Source organism: Ranitomeya imitator, chromosome 10, assembly GCF_032444005.1.
Source record: "Ranitomeya imitator isolate aRanImi1 chromosome 10, aRanImi1.pri, whole genome shotgun sequence".
Lineage (NCBI taxonomy): Eukaryota > Metazoa > Chordata > Amphibia > Anura > Dendrobatidae > Ranitomeya > Ranitomeya imitator.
In genome coordinates this window covers 101,667,623-101,692,001 of record NC_091291.1, presented here as the reverse complement: position 1 = coordinate 101,692,001, position 24,379 = coordinate 101,667,623, and the positions used below count along the sequence as shown (strand labels likewise).

The following is a 24,379-nucleotide window of genomic DNA, read 5'->3' as shown; positions in this document are numbered from 1 at the left end:
AAAGATCCATAAAAGTCAAAATATATATTTTATTTCAATATACCGTAGTTAAAACCTCAGTAACATAGACAAAATTAAAAAAGCAGAGTGTCTCAACTAAGGGAGACGCTACCAGACCACAATTTATCACCTAAAAGGTAAATGATCATATCCTTAACGGTCCATATTAGGCTAACTAATAATTATACCGTGGTGATAAAAGTGTATACAGCTCTGACAATAATTAAGAGACCACTGTAAAATGTTCAGTTTGTCTGATTTTTCTCTTTATAGGTATATTTTTGAGTGAAATGTAAATTGTTCTTTTATTCTATAAACTACGGACAACATGTCTCCGAAGTTCCAAGCAATACATTTTGTATTTATGTTCTGAAAATGAGAAATGGTCAAAATAACAAAAAAGCACATTGCTTGCAGACCTCAAATAATGCAAAAGAAAACAAGTTTATAATCATTTAGGAACAGCAATACTAATGTTTTAACTCAGGAAGAATTCAGAAATCAATATTTTGTGGAATAACCATGATTTTTAGTCACAGCTTTCATGCATCTTGGCATGCTTTCCACCAGTTTTTCACACTGCTTCTGAGTGACCTTATGTCACTCCTGGTACAAAAATGTAATTGTTTGATGGCTTGTGACTATCCATCATCCTCTTGGTTATATTCCAGAGTTTTTCAATGGGGTTCAGGTCTGGAGATTGGGCTGGCCATGACAGGGATTTGATGTGGTGGTCCTTCATCCACACCTTGATTGACCTAGCTGTGTGGTATGGCGCATTGTCCTGCTGGAAAAAACAGTCCATAAAGTTGGGGAACATTGCCTGAGCAGAAGGAAACAACTGTTTTTCCAGGATAACCTTGTATGCGGCTTGATTCATACATCCTTCGCATGCCCAATTCCAGCCTTGCTGAAGCATCCCCAGATCATCACCGATCCTCCACCAAATTTCACAGTGGGTGTAAGACACTGTGGCTTGTACGCCTCTCCAGGTCTCCGTCTAACCATTAGACGACCAGGTATTGGGGAAAGCTGAAAATTAGACTCATCAGAGAAGTTTACCTTACTCCAGTCCTCTATGGTCCAATCCTTATGGTCTTTGGCAAACTTTAGCCTGGCTCTCCTTTGTTTCTCATTGATGAAAGGCTTTTTTCTAGCTTTACATGACTTGAGTCCTGCCTCTATAAGCCTGTTACGAACTGTTCTTGCCATGCACTTCACCCCAGCTGCCATTTGTCATTCCTTTTGTAGGTCACTTGATGTCATGTAGGGGAAAATGTAAATGCGGTTACTGAGTGACATTCGAATAAGATGGCGGTCATCCCGGTCAGTGGAGAATCGTTTTCGCCCTCTGCCGGTCTGTAGCTTTGTTGTCTCCAATGTCTGCTGCTTGACCTTGTTGTAATGGACTACCGTCTTAGAAATTTTAAGGATGGAGGCAACATGACGCTCACTATATCTCTGTGCTAGTAAAGCCAGAATTGAGCCCTTCTTTTCTCACTTAAGACTTTTCTTTTCAACTCCTTTGGCATAGGTTAAAAGTAATTTTTTAATTTCTATTACTTTTGGGATATTCCTAGCACTTGTTTTGCCATCCAGCTTGTTCTATTGCAAGAGGATTGTGAACACCACAGCAGAGTTTTTTATACTTTCCTTCATTAAATAAGATTTGGTTCAGGTGATCACCTAATCAGAAGCACATTAAGTAGAATGAGGTGAACTCTGGTGGGAATTCAACAGACACTGGAATGGAATGGCTGCCAGACATGTAGGGAAGCTGATTTTTATAAAACTATGCAGTGGGCTCTTTATATTTGCCAGAGCTGTATATATCCTCTTAATATAGAAAAAAATGGGGTTATAATGGAATAATGGCCCTGTTCTAAATAGGCGTACAAAACATGGATATTATCCATCCAATGTAAAATACACTGTGCTACTACAATGATTATCCTATAATATCTATCACAAAATACAAAATGATAAATAATAATGTAAGTGAGCTCAGTCATAAATAGCTCTATAGCATAGGCACTACAGTCACACCAGTGTGCAATGATATATCCGCAATGACCATCAGCGCATATCAGGCCTAGCAAAGTACATAAAGCCCAGTATGATGGTTATCTATCCAAAATAAAGTGCACTGTGCTGATGAAGGATTGCCATATAACTGTACCCCATGAGGAATTAGATGAAGAAAGAAAGGTGGCAGGAACTCTATTTATATCACAAAATGTACAAATGCCACATTCCAAACCATGTGGAGGGATACATACAAAGTGACCATTAGTACATTTGAAAGATGAGATATAAGGTGCCCAATTCACCTGTGACGTCTTCTCACCTCGACGCGCGTTTCGCACGATGCCCCCAGAAGAAGCCAGCGGCGAAACTGTATATATGAATTATATACAGAATGCTCCTAAGCTCCCCCTAGTGGTAGCTAGAAGCGGGTAGGCTGTGGATGTGCAATGTCTGGTCACTGCCACCATACAGTTGATGTCGCTGTGCTGCGCTGCAATTGAGCAATTCCGGCCAGCTGATCGAGAGGGGTGTGGAGCTTCTGACCCACACTGATCAGATCAGATAGGCTGGGGTCCCACTAATAAATCAAATCCTATGCAATATGCTAATGACATTCAGCTCCAGCCATATCTCCCTGCTGACGGCGTCAGCGGGAATCGCATTGCACTCGGGTGATATCCGAGTGCAGTGCGATATTTCACAGACTTAGACTTACATAGGTGGGTGTGATCCGATTTTTTTCCTATCCGATCGCGATCTGATCAAAACAGGAAAAAACGGCAATGGAGAACAGAACACTAGGATTAAATTGATACGATTTTTAATTAAATTGCATTCGTCCGATTTAATGGCAAGTGGGAGCGAGCCTTTATTGATAACTACCCTGAGGATGGGCCATCAATGTAAGAAGTAACGTCACAGATCGGCAATCTGATTAGACACAGATGGACCTGTCTACAACAAAATATGCCTTGTCTTTTTAACTGCAATGTTTAGGGGAAAATGTAAATGTTTATGTACAGTCATAACCTGCAGAATGTCCCAATGCTGAGGTCACAGTTTTATGCGATAGAAACCACAACTGGGTTAACGTAAATGTCAATAATTACACTAAACCAAATACTTATGTCATCATAGAGGCCGGATGACTTTTTTCTAGTTTTTGCTTTTTACAGAAGAGTAGAATGTAATGGGTTAATTAAAGCAGATCCCCTTTAGAAGCCTATGACATATCCACAGGGGAGGAGCAGGTCCCATATCAGGGATGTCCACTAGTGATGAGCGAACGTGCTCGGATAAGGTGTTATCTGAGCATGCTCGGGTCCAAACAGTGTCTTCGGTGTGCTCGAATAATATCTTCCAAGTCCCCGCAGCTGCATGTATCACGGCTGAGAGATTGCCTAACAAACAAGACATCCCTACATGTGTTGTGGCTGTCGAACAGACGGGAGACATGCAGCCGTGGGGACTCGAACGTATGCCTCGAGCACACAGAAGACAAGTATTAGCATCCGAGCAGGTGTGTATGGGCGCTTTGTCGTCTTTATAGAGCAGAAATCATCTGACCACCTTGTATATATCATAATTTATCTGTAGTGGTAAAAGTCACCTTAAAGGAGGTGGTCAGGATTAGAAAAACACGCCGGTCCATGGGTTGTGTCTGATATCACAGCTCTAATCAGCTAAGTTAACCCGAAATGCAGTACCACAACCAACCCATTGACCAGTGTGGTGCTGTTATTTAGAGGAAAGCAGATGTTTTTGGTTTTTTTTAAATCTTGCACAACCCTCTTAGTAAATGCACAAAATTATCCTTTCTTCTGGCATCAATGAGATCCAGCATTCTGAATAGTTAGATGATGATAAAAAAATATATAAAATGTACTTGCAGTGGTATAAAACCCCTTAGAAAAAAAGAAGGCACAAAAGCTAAACATCAAACACTTTTGTTTAAGATTCTCCATTGTTAGGATCTCTGCTTGCTGCCCGTGAGCAGTAGCAGCACCCGAGCACTGTAGTCCTAGTGCCCTAGAGTTCCTGCCAATCTACAGACGTAGACTTTGCCATAATATAATTATTTCCTATTACATATACATCTTAAAGTGGACCTGTCACTTGCCATAATTGTTTTAATCTCATGTAAATGCCGCTGTTCTCCTGAATCCGGCGTTGTTTTCCTTTTGTTCCTGCGCCTCTCCGTTCCTGAGATATGGACCCTACTTCCATGTATATAAATCTAGTCTTGTTAGCCAAATGGGCGTGGTACTCATCTTTTATTTGTGGGCGGCATCTTAAAGACCACACACAGTTTTGCTAAAAAGACTCCATTTATGTACAGGGAAGAAGGGGCCATATCTCAGGAACGGAGCGGCGCAGAAACCAAAGGAGAATAATGCCGGATTCAGGAGAACAGCGGCATTTACATGATATTAAAAAAATGACATCTTTATGGCAAGTGACAGGTCCGCTTTAAGATGTATATGCAATAGGAAAGAAATCATTATACGTATTCTGATCTATTCTGCATTGAAATGTAGCTGGAATAATCTGAGTCATCTCTGAAGATCAGTGGTTTCTTAATCTGTGGATCTTCAGCTGTTGAATAACTACAACTCTCAGCATGCCCTGACAACCTTTGCATTACATTCTGATGCAGTTTTTCACAAGAACAAATTCTACAACTCATGACATAATAAAAGTCAAACAAATATCATAGAACGTTTCACAGGTAGAGATGGTTGAAAAAATGTAAAATACTTAAAGGGGTTGTCCACCACTTGGGACAAGTTTTTCTTTTAATTGTGGCTACAAAAAAAAAAAAAAAAAAAATTTTGCAGTTGGGTTTCATTAAAATTTTTGCGGTGATAAATGAGCACAGAAAAAAACGGATAAAAGCGTTACAATCTGCCCATCAGAGTGTCATAGCGAGCTGACTGACGGATCCTCAGTTAACTCATTCTGCATCAAGTGATACACGGTACAATAAAGATGCTATAGAAGGCGAGGGGGGTGGTGGGGGGGTAACAATTTTAACGAAAACCAATTGCAAACAACGCAGCAAAAACTTAGCCAAAACCTGCTTTTTCTACTTTACTGCCAAAACAGCAGGTTTTGCCTGCAGAAAAAAGCCGTAAAAAAAGCAAAGTGTGAACATAGCCTTAACGCCGTCAGTGGTGAGATGTCTAAAGAGCGAGTAAAAGTCGTGACTTACCCATCCCAGTAGCAAAACGCACCAAAAACCTTTCATTTTTTCGTGTTTTTAATAAATTACCAAGTTCATCAAGAAGGTCTCAATGCTCCAGAGTCCGGGGGCATATAGCGCGATGCTTCAGCATCATGACAGAGAACACTTCAGGCAATGGAAGGTTTTCCCCTCTTCTGCATTTTGCCCGTCCCCGGGCCCCACCTCCCCGTCTTCTTGTCATTAGGTAGCCCACACAAAGGGGAAATTGTGTAACCACATGAATGTAGGGTTTCTGAAAACTTGCTCCTTGTTATAAGTGACAATCTTTGTAAAAAAAAAAAAAAAAATTACGTGAAGACAGTGAATGATGGGGGAGGAGATGTCAGCTCATACGACCACACCGGTATCGCTGACCGAGGACGTGATGTAGAAACACCTACGATAGAGCCAATTACTATCCGATGACATGAGACATTTCCCCTCCTCCATCCATTAGACTCAGGTGGAAGAGGGTGACCCCTACTATGTTCAGTCCGACCTCCAGCCCCTCTCAGCCTCGGATATTCCCAACAGTGCGAAAACAGAAATCAAGAGCGTTGAACCACTCTAACATAAGGGCTCATTCAGACGTCCATTTTTCCCCCGCTTTTTCCGGATAGAACACTTACCGGATATATTCTATGGGGCTGTTCACACGTCTGTGTTATTTTCCGGACCGATTGGTGTGCAAAACACGAAAAAGAGAGAGACGTCCATTATTTATGATTCATAGCTCAAAATCTATGGGTCCATGAAAATTATCATCAATGTGTGATCAGTGGGGTGTGACACCCGGCACCCTCCAACAATCAGCTGTTCCCGGAGTCGGCGGTGGCCGGAACAGCTCAGTTACGGAGCTCCACAGCACAGCTCCGTCAATGGAATAGTGGCCATAGACGGGTACTGCACATCCATCCACTACTGATTTGAATAGGTGGCGGATGTGCAGTACCCGACACGGCCACTAGACAGTCATTGGCGCTGTACAGCTCCGTAACTGAGCAGTTCTGACCGCCGACATCGGGAACAGCTGATTGACAGATTCATGTTGTCCCTAGCAGCCTACTGCCTATGACCACTGCTGCCACTTCACCACACTTACCTCTGTAATTACCTCTGTAATTGGACTTGACTCTTCCTGAACTTGGCACTAACTCTCAGGTCCCCCTCCTTAATCTCGTCCGGCCCTTATAGATAACCCTGTCTAGGCTAAACTGCAGCCCCAGGGGGGTTTACCTTTTACATTACTATAAAATACATTGAACCACTTGGGGTGTCAGAGAGAAGAACATCATCTCCACCGCTCCTTCAGTAGCTCCATAAAACTAACAACCCATGCAACCCAATATCAGTAACATCTTGAATGACCCCATTACAATGACAGTCATAGTGCCTCCGTAACAATAACAACTGACGAATATCCCATCGTCAATAACATCCTTTGACAGGGACACAACACTCCCTTAGGCCAGTTTCACACGTCAGTGGCTCCGGTACGTGAGGTGACAGTTTCCTCACGTACCGGAGACACTGACTCACGTAGACACATTGAAATCAATGTGTCACTGCACATTTCAGCGTGTTTTCACGGACCGTGTGTCCGTGTGCAAAACACGGAGACATGTCAGTGTTCGTGGGAGCGCACGGATTACACGGACCCATTAAAGTCAATGGGTCCGTGTAAAACACGTACTGCACACGGACGCTGTCCGTGTTAATTCCGTGTGCCGTGCAGGAGACAGCGCTACTGTAAGCGCTGTCCCCCCCACGTGGTGCTGAAGTGGCCATTTATATATTCTTTCCAGCATCGTTCACTAGAAAGAAGATATGAAAAATCCTTTTTTTTTTTTTTTCTCCTCGTGTTTAAAATAAAGATCCCTGTCGCCACCCCCTCTCACCCCCTGTGCTCCCCCCCACTGTTACTAAAATACTCACCCAGCTCCCTCGCAGCGTCCTGTCCTCGCCGCACCTTCTCCTGTATGAGCTTATCTCTAGCGCTGTGTCCTGCATGCTCTGTGTGGTACCCAGTCGGCACACGGGCGGCACACGTGTGCCACACTGATGTACCACGGGAGCACACGGAGACATGGACACAGATAATTCCGGTACCGATTTTTCCGGTACCGGAATTATCTGGACGTGTGAGACTGGCCTTAACCATAAGACCCACAGTGCCTCCTTAACGATGACATCTGTAGTATCCCAATAACACCTTCAGTGCCTGAGTAACCGGCGGCCACAGTGCCCCCATAACAAGAACACGTGGAGCATATCAATAACATCTTGAGTGTAAGGAGTAACTGTGACAGACACATTGCCCCCAGAGTAGCGTAATCCTGAGCCCCCCAGTGTCTCCAAAACATTAACACCAGGCGTGTCCCAATAACATCTTTAATGCCTGAGTACCCATAATAACCACTGTGCCTCCCATAGTAGTGTCATCCTGATACTCATAGAGCCTCCATAACAATAACACTAGGTGTATCCCAATACCAATAGCGTAATGAGTGCCCATATATCCCGGACAGCCACATTGCCCCCTATAAAAGTAACATCCCAAGTATCCCAATTGTATCAACATTGTTCCTGACTGCCCCCATAACAATGACACCACAGCACCTATAATAGTGGGTATCCCCACAGCAGTCACATTCAGAAAAACGAGGCGGAAACGCTTAAAAAAACGCAACGTGGGCTCTTAGCCTTAGTGTCCACATAACAGTGCCATCCATCCTATATATGACCTTTATTACCGTATGTATACATGATTTTTTTTTCTAATGAAGCCACAAGTCCGTCATAACATTTACAAACATTTTATTACATTTACAATTTTATTTCCAAATTATTAGGAAAAACTCAGTTCACTTATATATATATTTTTTTTTTTTACAAAAAAAATTATACCACTTTAAAGAAGTAATATATATTTAATAAATAAAAATTAACCTGCCGGGGTACGTGGTGTAAAAACTTATGGATGGGGGTTACATTACAATGCACTAATATATGGAACCTAGGTATTATAAACTGTATCACCTACAGGGCGGCCATCTTCAAAATTTGCTCCAATCACCTACAGGGCGGCCATCTTCAAAATTTGCTCCAATCACCTACAGGGCGGCCATCTTCAAAATTTGCTCCAATCACCTACAGGGCGGCCATCTTCAAAATTTGCTCCAAACTTTAGAAAATATCTTTAAAACGGCTTGTCGGAGAAAAGGGACAGTCTTGTCTATCGGTTGTTTCCGGTACTGAGCTCTATTCAAATAACTGGGTCCAAGCTGCAATACCGGGGACAACCTGCAGACAAGGGCGGCGCTGTTTCTAACAAAAGAATAGCTCAGGGAAACCAACGTTATAAGTTGCACTCTTGTTTTTCCACTCTTGTCGTTGAGCAAATATAATGGCCGCCAATACAGTTTAAAGGCTACTGGTGCACGTTAGGAAATGAGATTATTTAGGAACGTGTGTCAGTATAAGCAATTTATGACATGAGCGCATGTTATTATGTTATCTTGCCAGACTAATAAAATAATAGAATATGTACAGGTTACTGGTTTCTAAAAATTACTGGATACTGAAACTAGAAATTATCTTACAAATAAAGTGCCCTTTAAGAGTTAAATAATGAAGAAAAAAAAAAGAAAAATTAAAGGAACAAATATTTTCAAGGAAAAATAACTTAAACATTGGCAAGCACCATGTCTGGGTAGTATAATACTGTCACTGTACATCTTTTCCAACGCCGTCCAAAATCTATCGAAACAGACATTTTCCCCTCCTCATGGGACGGAGGGGTTCACTTACTTAAACACTAGCCATGCATCCTTTACACCAAGTGACAGGATGAAGTCGTCCTGTTCTAGAGGCTGTATGTCAGCGACACAAGCAATCTGAAAGTCGTAAGACGGTCGTATCTACTTATGAATCGGACTCGGGGGTCCAACTTTGGTCACGTACGGAAGCTTTCAAAGGAACCCGTTTCTCAGTGTATATTCAGGCGGAGGTCTCTGTATGGTACACAACCTATTACACCATGGGGATCGACTTGTCACCTGGTGTGACTGACGATGTCATCGCTCCTTTGTTTTGGATCATAAAGAACGATATACCATAAATTTACATGGTTGTGACTTAATTAAAAGGATGTCCAGTGTTGTTGGATTGTTGGATTGTCTTCTCTTCTGGTCGAAGAGAACTACTCTGTTGTGTTTGGGTCAAATCTTAATTAAAGGGTTGCTCCGGTAATTTTAGGTCAGCATTATTAGATCTGCACAGGTCTGGTACCCGGCACCCCTACCGATCAGTTGTATTCAGTGCCATTGGCAGCCAAATGTTAGCAGTTGCGGAGCTGAACAGATCAGCTTTGTCAACTGTGTAGTGTCTGCTGCTGGGTACTGCAGATCGGCCACTACTCACATAAACAGGAGTGGATCTATAGTTCTCAACAGCGGCCGTTACGTAATTAACGGAGCTGTATTGTAAGGTACTGCTAACATCCAACCACCGCCGTCACTGAGAACAGCTGATTGGTGGGTGAGCCTTGTGTCGGACCCCTACTGATCTGATATTGATGACTTACCCTAAAGGCAGGTGCAGACGACCATATGTTCTCCATCCGAGAAAATCAATCCGATTATGTGAATCACACTATGATCAGAGTGTGATCCGATGTTTTTCGGAGGTGGAGAAAAAAAAAAAAAAAGTTTCTCCATCTTCTCCAATCCAAGATCGGACCGCACTTCAGTTTCATCCGAGTGCCGTCCAATGTTTTCCGCAGACCCATAGACATGAATGGAAAGCGCCATCCGATTATCGTAGGTAAATCGTGCATGCACTTATTTCTGTTTTGCTCGGACCACTTGGTCTGATGAGAAAAATCAGACGTGAATGTCCTCATTGAACATTGGTTCGAGTGCAAGCCGATGTTTTGACGGATAGCACTCGGTTGCGAATCTACGGTTTGTCTGCACCGGCCTTAGAATAAGTCATCAACATAAAAATAGTGGAGCAGCCCTTTGATTGGACCAGTGCACAATACTCTCGCCTGGCATGGTCTGGTTGAGATGACAACTGTGTCACCCAACGTCACCCCAGACCAGAAGATCAGAACGAAGGCGCACCCTTTAGGTAAACTTTAGAAACGAAACCTGCCCCTTAGCCAAACAGTTGTTCAACCTACAGCCATATCATTTTACATTCCCAGCCCCAGAGCGCCCACTAAACGTCCTGGCAGTGCCCGCTTTTAAGAAATTTGCATAAGCTAAGCCCATGTGTGATCCGTTTGTGGGACAATTCTGCAAAAAATACAGTTGGGGGATATTGTACAAGTAATTTTCCCGACCCCTTGGCTGAGCATGCATGCTGATGAAAGAGGACTATGCTGTTCCCAAATATCCCACATGTCCGATGCCAAAAAACGACACACCCAATTCTTCTTTCCCCCAACATTTGACATCAACGGAAAGATGGGACAACCCAGTTGACCCAAATCTAATGAGTATGGGCACCTAAAGCATAACGACATGCCCATTGTAATTAATGTCACCCAGTGCCCACTGCACAATTACTTTACCAAATGGGAGTAGAATTAGAGGAACCCACTAGATTTAGTGAGAAGATAAAAAGTAAAAAATGGTCTGACAATGGGATAAGGATTGTCAAAACTAGGCCAACCCTTTAAATAGTCACAGTACCCAATGTTTCCAGACGAGGAGAAGAAACGATTGGCAGATATAGCCAATGCCGCCATTTTGCTTTGTACTGATTTTCGTATACAAGTCAAGGAGACTTGTAATATCCTTAAAATTTATAGTAGGGTCCCATCATCCCTCCGATCACTTTGACGGACATGTAGCTTAGTAAACATTCCATAGACATTAATTCAAGCTGTGCTAATGGACAAATAGATCTGATGCTTCCAAGTGGAAGCGGTGAGTACGTAAAACGTTAAAGCAAGAGTCCGGTGTATGCATAACGAAGTCCCATGAAGACGAGGAAGACACCCGTGGTCATATAACACGTGGGATCCATCAGTGAGGCACACGTCCGATGATCGCCTGCTGCTTTCTGCCACAGACCTGAAGTTCGTATTAGTAGTTCTTTATTGCTCAAAGTGCAAACAGGACGCGTTTCAGGGTCTCGAGGAAGGTGGTGGGGAAGGAGATTTCCTGCAAACGTCTGTCCATGAATCCAGATTCTCCCTACCATCCAGACCTAGACGTGGACCCCCGGACTCCGCCACATCGACATCCATAAATGTGGTATAGAGAAGGCAAGCCGCTCACAACAGGTCACACATTTGTCAATGTCTGCTGTCAACCCATTTCCTTCTCGATGTATTACACCTCCCTGAAAATACAAGATATGAATAGAGATTAGTATAAAAGCACAGACATTTATTATTATCTATCACTGAAGGAAGCGCCCAGACTCATCCGCCATCCACATTACCAATAAAGCATCTCTAGGACATGATGACCCCCATCCATACGCCCTATTAAAGAATATGGACGGACCCAAGACCCTGCAGATATATAGAAGGCTGTCGATCCCTTTAAACCAGGCATCTAACTCAAAACTCCTTATTAATCAGATTCTGGTGGCTGCACTCCTGCAATAAGACAGCTCTACTACTTTCCTGAGCTGCAGTTTGTTACAATGTATCAATATAGGTAATATTCTAGAGAAACTGCCGCAGATCACATTATTTGTTCTTATATTATACTCCAGGATGATAACTCTGGAATGATACACTGTAACAAAGAACAGCAGTGAGTTTCTGGCTGCACAATCACGTGTTTTCAATTGGGAAAGTTCATTAAACCACTGTCACTTAATTAATGTGTAAGTAATTTTTTTATGCCGCTATCCTCCTGCATCTGCTCTTTCTATTGTTCCTGCTGCTCTCCAGTCCAAAGATATGACCCTTTTTACCCTGTATATAAGTCTAGTCTTTTTTGGCTAAGTGGGTGTTCTCCCCAAGAAGATTCCTATAGGAAAAAGTTTGCTTGGCTAAAAAAGACCACATTTATATTTGGGGTAGAGGATGCCATGTCTCAGAGGAGCAGGAACAAAAAAAACTTTTATTTGGCAAGTGAAAAGTTCTTTTTACCTACGGTATCTTGAGAACAAAAGGATTTGCAGTATAAAATCACACTGCTCGATCATCTGTCAAGGCCACATATACAGTGGGGAAAATAAGTATTTGATACACTGCCGATTTTGCAAGTTTTCCCATCTACAAAGAATGGAGAGGTCGGTCTGTAATTTTTATCGTAGGTACACTTCACCCGTGAGAGTCAGAATCTTAAAATGAAAACCAGAAAATCACATTGTATGATTTTTACATAATTAATTTGCATTTTATTGCATGAAATAAGTATTAGATCACCTACTAACCAGCAAGAATTCTGGCTCTCAGAGACCTGCTAGTTCTTTAACCCCTTTACCCCCAAGGGTGGTTTGCACGTTATGGACCGGGCCAATTTTTACAATTCTGACCACTGTCCCTTTATGAGGTTATAACTCTGGAACGCTTCAACGGATCCCAGTGATTCTGACATTGTTTTCTCGGGACATATTGGACTTCATGACAATGGTAAAAATTCTTTGATAGTACCTGCGTTTATTTGTGAAAAAAACGGAAATTTGTCGAAAATTATGAAAATTTCGCAATTTATGCAATTAAATCACAGAGATATGTCACACAAAATACTTAATAAGTAACATTTCCCACATGTCTACTTTACATCAGCACAATTTTGGAACCAAAATTTTTTTTTGTTAAGGAGTTATAAGGGTGAAAAGTTGACCAGCAATTTCTCATTTCTACAACCATTTTTTTTTAGGGACCACATCTCATTTGAAGTCATTTTGAGGGGTCTATATGATAGAAAATACCCAAGTGTGACACCATTCTAAAAACTACACCCCTCAAGGTGCTCAAAACCACATTCAAGAAGTTTATTAATCCTTCTAGTGCTTCACAGGAATTTTTTGAATGTTTAAATAAAAATGAACATTTAACTTTTTTTCACAAAAAATTTAATTCAGCTCCAATTTGGTTTATTTTACCAAGGGTAACAGGAGAAAATGGACCCCAAACATTGTTGTACAATTTGTCCTGAGTACGCCAATACCCCACATGTGGGGGTAAACCACTGTTTGGGCGCATGGCACAGCTTGGAAGCGAAGGAGCGCCATTTGACTTTTCAATGCAAAATTGACTGGAATTGAGATGGGACGCCATGTTTCGTTTGGAGAGCCCCTGATGTGGCTAAACATTGAAACCCCCCACAAGTGACACCATTTTGGAAAGTAGACCCCCTAAGGAACTTATCTAGAGGTGTGGTGAGCACTTTGACCCACCAAGTGCTTCACAGAAGTTTATAATGTAGAACCGTAAAAATAAAAAATCTTATTTTTTCACAAAAATTATCTTTTCGCCCCCAATTTTTTATTTTTCCAAGGGCAAGAGAAGAAATTGGACCCCAACAGTTGTTGTCCTATTTGTCCTGAGTACGCTGATACCCCATATGTTGGGGTAAACCCCTGTTTGGGCACACGGGAGAGCTCGGAAGGGAAGAAGCACTGTTTTACTTTTTCAACGCAGAATTGGCTGGAATTGAGATCGGACGCCATGTCGCGTTTGGAGAGCCCCTGATGTGCCGAAACATTGAAACCCCCCAATTATAACTGAAACCCTAATCCAAACACACCCCTAACCCTAATTCCAACGGTAACCCTAACCACACCTCTAACCCTGACACACCCCTAACCCTAATCCCAACCCTATTCCCAACTGTAAATGTAATCTAAACCCTAACTGTAACTTTAGCCCCAACCCAAACTGTATCCCTAGCCCTAACCCTAGCCCTAACCCTAGCCCTAACCCTAGCCCTAACCCTAACCCTAGCCCTAACCCTAGCCCTAACCCTAGCTCTATTGGAAAAATGGAAATAAATACATTTTTTTAATTTTTCCCTAACGGGGTGATGAAGGGGGGTTTGATTTACTTTTATAGCGGGTTTTTTAGCGGATTTTTATGATTGGCAGCCGTCACACACTGAAAGACGCTTTTGATTGCAAAAAATATTTTTTGCGTTACCACATTTTGAGAGCTATAATTTTTCCATATTTTGGTCCACAGAGTCATGTGAGGTCTTGTTTTTTGCGGGACGAGTTGACGTTTTTATTGGTAACATTTTCGGGCACGTGACATTTTTTGATCGCTTTTTATTCCGATTTTTGTGAGGCAGAATGACCAAAAACCAGCTATTCATGAATTTCTTTTGGGGGAGGCGTTTATACCGTTCCGCGTTTGGTAAAATTGATAAAGCAGTTTTATTCTTCGGGTCAGTACGATTACAGCGACACCTCATTTATATCATTTTTTTATGTTTTGGCGCTTTTATACGATAAAAACTATTTTATAGAAAAAATAATTATTTTTGCATCGCTTTATTCTCAGGACTATAACTTTTTTATTTTTTTGCTGATGATGCTGTATGGCGGCTCGTTTTTTGCGGGACAAGATTATGCTTTCAGCGGTACCATGGTTATTTATATCTGTCTTTTTGATCACGTGTTATTCCACTTTTTGTTCGGCGGTATGATAATAAAGCGTTGTTTTTTGCCTCGTTTTTTTTTTTTCTTACGGTGTTTACTGAAGGGGTTAACTAGTGGGCCAGTTTTATAGGTCGGGCTGTTACGGACGCGGCGATACTAAATATATGTACTTTTATTGTTTTTTTTTATTTATTTAGATAAAGAAATGTATTTATGGGAATAATTTTTTTTTTTACTTTTTTACTTTGTCCCAGGGGGGGACATCACAGATCGGTGATCTGACAGTGTGCACAGCACTCTGTCAGATCACTGATCTCACTTAGAGCAGTGCAGCCTTCACAGTGCCTGCTCTGAGCAGGCTCTGTGAAGTCACCTCCCTCCCTGCAGGATCCAGATCCGCGGCCATCTTGGATCTGGGGCTGGAGCAGGCAGGGAGGGAGGCAAGACCCTCGCAGCAACGCGATCACATCGCGTTGCTGCGTGGGGCTCAGGGAAGCCCGCAGGGAGCCCCCTACCTGCGTGATGCTTCCCTGCACCGCCGGCACATCGCGATCATCTTTGATCGCGGTGTGCCAGGGGTTAATGTGCCGGGGGCGGTCCGTGACCGCTCCTGGCACATAGTGCCGGATATCAGCTGCGATAGGCAGCTGACACCCAGCCGCGATCGGCCGCGCTCCCCCCGTGAGCGCCGCCGATCGTGCTGGACGTACTATCCCGTCCGTGGTCATAGGGGCCCACCCCACCTCGACGGGATAGTACATCCGATGTCAGAAAGGGGTTAAAGGGAACCTGTCACCCCCAAAATCGAAGTTGAGCTTATCCCACTGATATCAGGGGCTTATCTACAGCATTCTGTAATGCTGTAGATAAGTCCCCGATGTAACCTGAAAGATGAGAAAAAGAGGTTATATTATACTCACCTGGGCGGATGGTCCGATCCAATGGGTGTCGTGGTCTGGTCTCTCCCATCTTCTTACGATGACGTCCTCTTCTGGTCTTCACGCTGCGGCTCTGGCGCAGGCGTACTTTGTCTGCCCCATTGAGCAAAGTACTGCAGTGCGCAGGCGCTGGGCCTCTCTGACCTTTCCTGCGCACTGCAGTACTTTGCTCTGCCCTCATTAAGGCAAAGTACGCCGGAGCCGGTGTCGCAGCGTGAAGACAAGAAGAGGACATCATCATAAGAAGATGGGAGGCCCCGAACCGGACCGCGGCGCCCATTGGATCGGGACCGCCCCTGGGTGAGTATAATCTAACCTCTTTTTCTCATCTTTCAGGATACATCGGGGGCTTTTCTACAGCATTACAGAATGCTGTAGATAAGCCCCTGATGCCGGTGGGCTTAGCTCATCGTCGATTTTGGGGGTGACAGGTTCCCTTTAAGAAGCCCTCATACTCTGCAATCATTACCTGTATTAATTACACCTGTTTGAACTCGTAAACTGTATAAAAGACAGCTGTCCACACACTCAATCACACTCCAACCTCTCCATCATGGCCAAGACCAAAAAGCTATCTAAGGACACTAGTGACAAAATTGTAGACTTGAACAAGGCTGGGATGGGCTACAGGACAATAGGCAAGCAACCTGGTGAGAAGGCAACAACTGTTGGCACAATTATTAGAAAATGGAAGAAACACAAGATTACTGTCAAATCTTCCTCGGTCTGGGGCTCCATGTAAGATCTCGCCTTGTAAGGATGATTCTGAGAATGGTTAGGAATCAGCCCAGAGCTACACAGGAGGACCTGGTGAATGACCTGAAGAGAGCTGGGACCACAGTCTCAAATATTATCATTAGTAACACACTACGTCGCCAAGGATTAAAATCCTGCAGGGCACGCAAGGTCCCCCTGCTCTCGACAGCACGTGTCCAGAACCGTTTGAAGTTCACCAATGACCATCTGGATGATTCAGAGGAGGCACAGGAGAAGGTCATGTGATCAGATGAGACCAAATTATAACTTTTTGGTATCAACTTCACTCGCCGTGTTTGGAGGAAGAAGAAAGGCGAGTACAACTCCTAGAACACCATCCCAACTGTGAAGCATGGTGGAGGAAACACCACCACCGTCATATATCATGATATTTTGGCCAACAGAATCCTTCCCTCAGTAAGAGCACTGAAGATAGGTCGTGGCTGGGTCTTCAAGCATGACAATGGCCCGAAACACACAGCTAGGGCAACTAAGGAGTGATTCCGTAAGAAGCATTTCAAGGTCCTGGAGTGGTCTGGCCAGTCTCCAGATCTGAAGCCAATAGAAAATCTTTGGTGGGAGGTGAAACTCAATGTTGCCTAGTAACAATCTCAAAACATGAACGACGTGAAGAAGATCTGTAAGGAGGAGTGGGCCAAAATCCCTGCTGCAGTGTGTGCAAACTTGGTCAAGAACTACAGGAAACGTCTGACCTCTGTGATTGTAAACAAAGGTTTTTGATCCAAATATTAAGTTCTGTTTTTCTACTGTATCAAATACTTATTCCTTGCAACAAAATGCAAATTAATTATGTAAAAATCATACAATGTGATTTTCTGGATTTTTTAAAGGTTTTGTCTCTCACAGTTGAAGTGTACCTATGATAAAAACTACAGACCTCTCCAGTCTGTAGATGGGAAAACTTGCAAAATCGTTATTTTCCCCGCTGTACATTAGATGACTGGTGAGCCCACCAAATTCGTCTGAGTTTAACCTAATGTGTATGAGGGCCTTAAAGGAGTTGTCCACTACTGGCAACCTTTTATTAATTGGCTTAAGTGTTAAAAAAAATGTATGCACATAAATATATCAAACACCTCCTGGACAGGCACTGCTCCTCCGTACTCTCCTGGACCAGCAGCATTCATCCGTGCCCTGTCTCCTGGGATCAACACTCAGTGGGGGCATTATGTATTTGCTAATCAGCTGCTGCATTCACCTTTTGACAGCAGAAGAAACAGCTGATTGGCTGCAGTGGTCACTACGTCCCTGTTGATCCCAGAAAAGCAGCATTAGATGCAGTGCTAATTAAGGAGGAGTGCTGATGGTTCAGCTATTGAATAGCATTGTTTTTTCTCATCGCCCTGGGCCCATTGAAAAGAAGTTCTCCAAAAGTGGACAACCCCTCTAAACAATTTTTTTCCATATAGCTGCAGTTATTGCAAATTGGGTTTGTCTACTACCAAATGCATAAGTAATAAAATAAGATTGACTTACGAGGCTGTAAGAGTGGAATTAAGGAGTAAAGTTGTTCTAATTCTGTACAGTTGAGCCAAAGTAAGTTTCCTATGCTGCGACGACTGCTGTGGGTCTGACATTGTCCGCCTGGCACAGCCAGGTGCAACATCATTGTCCACGTCTGTCTCATTGTCCTCCGCATAGTCTGCGTACTCCTGGGATGGGGAGTCTAACTCAAAATCCGGGAGAGAGTCAAGTTGCTCCGAAAGTGGATCTTCAGCAGCTTTGGGAAATCGTATCTCTTCTGAATCTGACAGGTCAGATGAACTGCTGCTGCAGCTACTTTGGTTGACAATGTGCTGTCTTGTCGAGACAGATTGAGACCTTGGTTTTGCTGGGTGTTCTTCGTCCTTTCTCAAGGAATGTTCCACCATGCTAGTCCTTTTGTGAGAAATGTATCGAGCTCGGCCATTTTTGTTGCTGTCCATAAATGCGTCAGGATTCCGTGACATGAAGAGTTCACACAGGCTTTTACTTTGGGTCAGCTGAGCTTCCTCATCATTGTGGTCTGTTGGTTCAGTAGAAATCAGGTGAAGGAGATTGGCTTCTGATTTGGATTTCAGGACCTTGGTTTTGCATGGTAAGAGCTGGACTGGTGTCCTCCTCTTGAGTTTTGGAGATGTTGAGCGCTGAGAACTGACGGACTCTCTTTCTTCTTCTGTCATTTCTTGCTGCTGACGTTCTACGAACTCCTCCAGTGACGTCGGCGAGAGGGTTCCGTAAGCGCTGTCAATAGATGACGATCTACATGCGTTTGGCTCCAGTTTTAGATAGTTAGAATCTGCCGCTGGGTTTGCATCCGAAGTCTCCATGCTTTCGAACATGTCCCTGGTAGGGGTGATGGAGGAGGCGGTGGTACTGATTGACATTTCATCAGACTGAGAACTAAAAAGTCCTTGCTCTGTCTCAGGAGACGATAGATCCTCACAGGCATCAATCACCACGACGGAAATGGTCTCTGTCGAGCCGTCTGATTGGCTGCAAAAAAAAAAATATAGAAACCAAATTTAACAAAAAATTACAATACTGATAGCAATGATCATTGTCATGGGAAACAACAATTGTCTATTCGGAACCTTAAATTATCAGCATCAGTGATTCAAAAACATTTTATAATATATAGAGATTAATTTACAAGGACAGCTGAATTACTCCAATAGAAATGATGTAATACTTTATTTCTCCTGTGGGAGTGCTGCAGGGATATCGAACACTTCCTTCTGAGTTTTTCTATATTATAGATGCTAGAAACCCTAGTACATTCTGTTCAGACCTGATTACCCCCCTTTTAAGATAAACATTTGGCTACTTACCTATGTAACATGTCAGCACTGCTTCGTCGCAGTATCGTTGGGGAGCTGGCTGCGGATGTTCCACTTTCCATATCTTCTTCCTCTTCTGGGTGATGAGATACTTGCTGCTGGTTCTGCGCATGCTCTTGACGCAGCCTCTGTAACAGGTTCTATTGGAAATTGTTAATGATTTACAGGTTACTTGCATGATAGAGATGAAGGACAGAGAGACGACTGTGAACAGAGGGCAACAGCAACTCTACAGGCCAGGTGAGGTATTGCATCATTGGTTGTAGCAACATAATCTAATGCAAATCAGCTACATTTTACTTTCAAAAACCCCAGGTCCATCACTCATTGTGGAAAAGCATGCCGAAAAGTTTTAACTCCCTCAAAAAAATAAAAAATTACCTCTTCCTTTCATTGTTACATTCTGGGAGCCATAACTTTTTTTAAGTAGCCATATGGGGGCTATTCCTGGGCGTAAAGGGGTTGACTGAGTCATCGACATAATTTTGGTATATATATAACTTATTAAAAAACTTTTATTAATTCCTCGGGGAGGAATAAAAACAAAACAGCAATTCTGCCACATTTTTTTATAGCTTTATGCTCTTCATTGTGTTGCACAAATAAAGTGTTTGCTTTATTCTGGAGGTTAGTACAATTATTGCACTGAAATGTTATATAGTTTTATTTATATGTTTTCTTTACTTTCACCAAATAAATACTCTGAAAAAAAAAGTCTTTGCTTTTGTGTGGCCATGTTCCGAGAGCTATAATTCTTTTTAATATTCCATCAACAGAGCTGTATGAGGTGTTTATTTTCTGACTGACAGGCTGAACTCTTCATCGGCATCATTTTGTGCTGCTAACAATATTTTGATTGATTTTTATTACAAACTTTTGCAAGCAAAATGAACAAAAAACAGCAATTCTAGATCCTATGTATTTATCTGTTTAAACACCATTCGCCGTTCAGTATAATTGACATGTTATCTTTATTCTGCAGGTTGATATGATTATGACACAACTAAATTTATATAGTCTTATTTTCATCTTTTGCACAAAATAATTACTTTACAAAAAAGAATATTTTTTAGGGGCCGCCATATTCTGACAGTCATAACTTTTCTACATTATTCTGTACTCAAACCTGCATGAAGACTCACTTTTTGTGGGACAAGCTGTAGTTTTACCTAGTGACATTTTTAGCTGTTTTTTATCACTTTTTATTACTTTTTTTTCAAGGTGGGATGAACAAAAACAGCAATTCTGGCATTGTTTTTCAGATCTGCTTTACTGCGTTCATTATGCCGGATAAAAAAAATGATATAATTTTGTAGTACATGTAGTAGTACATGTTTACAGTGATATCCAATTTATATATTTTAACATTCTACTACTTTGCCCAAGAAAATCGCGTTTTAAAGGAACATATTTTTGGGTGGCTCATATTCTGAGAGCCATAACTTTTTCACCTTTTCATTTAGCCGTGTGAGGGTTCTTTTTTTGTAAAAAGCTGCAGTTTTTATAGGTACCATTTTGCAATACGTGCAAGTTTTTATCACTTTTTGGCTCAGTGCACACATTGAGTATTTGGTCGGTATTTTACAACAGTATTTCTAAGCCAAAATCCCGAGTGAAACAATTAGAGCAAAAGTATAATAGAAATACATCCACACTTCTGTATTTATCGCCCACTCTTGGTTTTGGCTTACAAATACTGATGTAAAATACTGACCAAATACTGAGAGTGTGAATGTGGCCTTTATTTAATTACCGTTTTGAGACTGGATGAACAAAAACAGCAATTCTGGCATTGATTTTTTCCCCCAGTATTCATCATGTAGGATAAATAATAAAATAGTTTTATAGTATTGTTTATTGCAGAAATGGCGTCACCAAATAAAAGCTCAACGTGGGAACGTAGCGCGTGTTTCCATTTACCTGTGCATTGAAAAGTGCTTCCACCCATCCTCTGCACAAGGACTGGCCACTGGCTTGAAAAGTATAGGCGGCGACTGCACTTCTGAACTCATTCAGGTAAATTAACAGGAAGGAACCTGAAAAGAAGGTGACAGAAGACAACACATTAGGGTCTTCAGCATTGGAGTGGGGGCAATGCGTGTGACAACGTGACGCCTTTTGTTCATGTTTCACAATAGCAGTGCAGTATAACATGACCTGTGTTTATTTACCGCCATTGCAGGCTATTTACTTCCATTAAATGTGTATTTTAGCCAAACAGTGTTCATCGCCCCATACAAAGTTAATATTTGCCTGTCACCTGGCAGCACATCTGCTTTATAGTATGCAAACAAAGGCTTCAGACTGACAGGAGATGATCATGCAAATCCCAGTAACCATTGACAGCAACGAGTGGCGGCCCAGTTATTATCAATCCCAGTACAATGAAGAGGGGAGGGTCATAGGGTGCGCCATCACCATCTAGTGTATGGAAATGGTATTGCAGTAAATTACGGTAATCGTTCACCTGTGTCTTTAAGTTCTCTGCAGACCACTTTGTCCACTAGTAAGGGCTGTCTGACAACTTTGGTTCTCTCCGCTTTCTTCACCGGTTTTGTGATGAGGAAAAGATCCGTAAATAGAAAGCAGTAAACATCCATCTGTAAGGACAAATACACAGTCAGATCCTCATTTATATAGATATTATTTGATATTTTATAGTTTTATACATAACATCGGATATTTTAGACCATATTGGGAACCGTGATGGTGTAATGGCAGGGAAGCCTAACAAGCGATGGACCTGCTTCTCCCAGGATGGTGCAGAGTGGCGGTAACAGACTACAGGCGGCACTATTTCTACTTTTTTTTTCCTACTTTGTTTTTTTCCATGGACACCTCCCCCACCCCCGGACTTGGGCTTATCATCGATAGTACAACTATGTTATCTATTAACGTTATTTTATTAGCGCTCTTCGCACCTTGCTGTCTTTCCCTTCTTTCATTTTGAGGCTTCCTTCCAGCAGAAGTTGCCGGGTATCATCGGGGGACGTTCCAATCATCGGCGCCGTCAAATCCAACTTACAGAATTCCTTCAACATCTGATAATGAGAAAATATTAAACATTAGATATACTGATAACATAAAGATATCCCAAATAAAACGATAGAAAGAGACCTGACGACCATTCCAGCCGGTCATACAGCTGCATAGCGTGGGAAGAGGGAGGGAACAGGCGGCTGATCAGCGATTGTTTTCTGCTGAAGGTTGTGCAATTTAAACCAGCATTAGTTTGCTTTTACACTTTTTTGCGATTATCATGAACGAGTGCTCATAAAAATACTAATTTTCCAATAATCGTCCGGGCAGCCGAACACCCAATGAATGAGAAAATGCTCAATGAAACGATTTATAAACTTGCTTATAAGTCATTCTCACCAGCACATTGTTCACTGTCAACAGGACGTGTGCTGCACAGAACAATAACAGCCTGTGCGCACCGAATGATATATCAATGATGGTCTGTGCGCATTGACAGCACGGTTGGTGCAGATCCTGCAGTGTGAATGAGCCCTAGAAGTGTACAGACGGTATTGGAGCATGGGGTGAGGGTGTTTGCATAAAGCGAAGTTCGCGTTTCTCGACATTCTTTTGACTTTTCTGCTGCTTGCGTTTGCATAACTGGATACTTTTGCACATTAGGCTGTGTGCACACGTTGCTGATTTTTCGCGTTTTTTTTCCGCGATAAAAACGCTATAAAACTGCAAAAAAAACAGCATGCAATAAGCATCCCATCATTTAGAATGAATTCCGCATGTTTTGTGCACATGATGCGTTTTTTTCTGCGAAAAAAACACATCGCGGTAAAAAATGCAGCATGTTCATTAATTTTGCATTGGGAAATGTCCGGGAAAAAAACGCACCACACCAAAAACGCGTCAAAAACGCGCAAAAAAACGCATGCAAATTTCTTGCAGAAAATTTCAGGTTTTTCTCAGGAATTTTCTGCAAAAAATCCTGAACGTGTGCACATAGCCTTAATCCTGTTTATTCCTCTAAACTGAAAGGACAAATCGATTTACGGAAATGTGCACTCAGCCTTGCTTTAATTAAATCAATATTTTCGTAAAAGTGCTACGGAAATAAGGAGTTCAGTGCTGGACTGTTGGAAGGGATCAAGGAGTGCTAATGGTCCACAGGTTACTGCCTTGCCACTGGCGCTGGCTAGTAGCACACTCCTACTCCCATCATCCTATGGTGGTTTTAATGAGCTGGATCCTTGTTGGCTTCTCAGTCCACGAGAGGTGACTTATCAGGTTAGGGTCCCAACAATAAGGTACGCCTTGTCGATGGCTGTTGGGCTCTCATGGATTGGCCAATCTATGTGCTAAGCACCTTCTTTTCTTCTGTAGCGGTTCCATTTTTCAATATTCCACATGTGCATAATGTAGCGTTCACCCATTTTCTATGGGAGTAATGCAGTTCCACTTTTCTAAATGCGTTATTTTGTAATAAAATAATAGAAGCTGTCTCTGACACCACCAATAATACAATGTAATTTCTCACCTTCTCCACTTCATCAGAACTGCTCTCAACAGCTTCATACGAGTCAATGCGGCTGATGATGGCCGCCAGTCGCTGCTGTTCCTGCCGCTGGCGCATTCGTGAGTTCACGTGATTGATAAAACGCTCCACTGAGTTTATCTATAGGACGACATCATATCAAATTTTTAGAAAAATAGCTGCAATCAGCCCGGACTAACATTCCCCCGTTCTTTAGACTCGTGCTGTGTCTCAGCCCCACGACCATGGTCATCATAGGAGTTAGACCACTGGGACACCATCAAGGAATGAATCCAGCCAGTAACAAGGCAAATTCCACTTAACAATAATAATGTACCATAGCGATGATGGACTCTCTGATTTGATGGTCGTCCGTCTTCTTCAGGATGGACTTGAGCAGCAGGGGGTACTTGGTGAGACGTTGGTGCGGCTTCACGAGCATGTCACTCAGCTTCAGACGATTGCACTGCTTGTGCTTCTCGGCCCACTGCAAATTCACAAACCATCACCATTAACA

The 24,379-nt window shown here is 42.4% G+C and overlaps 2 protein-coding genes across 6 annotated transcripts in view; both read right to left on the bottom strand.

Annotated features, from left to right (window-relative positions):
• Positions 1-5,361, bottom strand: part of TNFRSF25 (TNF receptor superfamily member 25) — a 113,514-nt gene extending 108,153 nt beyond the window's left edge. Inside the window, exon 1 of the mRNA XM_069740717.1 lies at positions 5,240-5,361. Coding sequence (XP_069596818.1) covers positions 5,240-5,275 — 36 coding nt within the window. The 5' untranslated portion in view covers positions 5,276-5,361. The remainder of the gene's footprint in view (positions 1-5,239) is intronic.
• A 2,690-nt stretch (positions 5,362-8,051) lies between these two features.
• Positions 8,052-24,379, bottom strand: part of PLEKHG5 (pleckstrin homology and RhoGEF domain containing G5) — a 321,116-nt gene continuing 304,788 nt past the window's right edge. For 3 of the 5 annotated variants that reach the window (XM_069741635.1, XM_069741636.1, XM_069741637.1), the window contains 8 exons: positions 24,200-24,349; positions 23,866-24,003; positions 22,280-22,399; positions 21,826-21,958; positions 21,279-21,394; positions 19,350-19,498; positions 18,016-19,014; positions 8,052-11,605 (listed from right to left, as the gene is read on the bottom strand). In XM_069741635.1, coding sequence (XP_069597736.1) covers positions 11,596-11,605; positions 18,016-19,014; positions 19,350-19,498; positions 21,279-21,394; positions 21,826-21,958; positions 22,280-22,399; positions 23,866-24,003; positions 24,200-24,349 — 1,815 coding nt within the window. In that variant the 3' untranslated portion in view covers positions 8,052-11,595. The remainder of the gene's footprint in view (positions 11,606-18,015; positions 19,015-19,349; positions 19,499-21,278; positions 21,395-21,825; positions 21,959-22,279; positions 22,400-23,865; positions 24,004-24,199; positions 24,350-24,379) is intronic. The other 2 variants (XR_011315486.1, XR_011315487.1) reach the window with 1 other exon arrangement.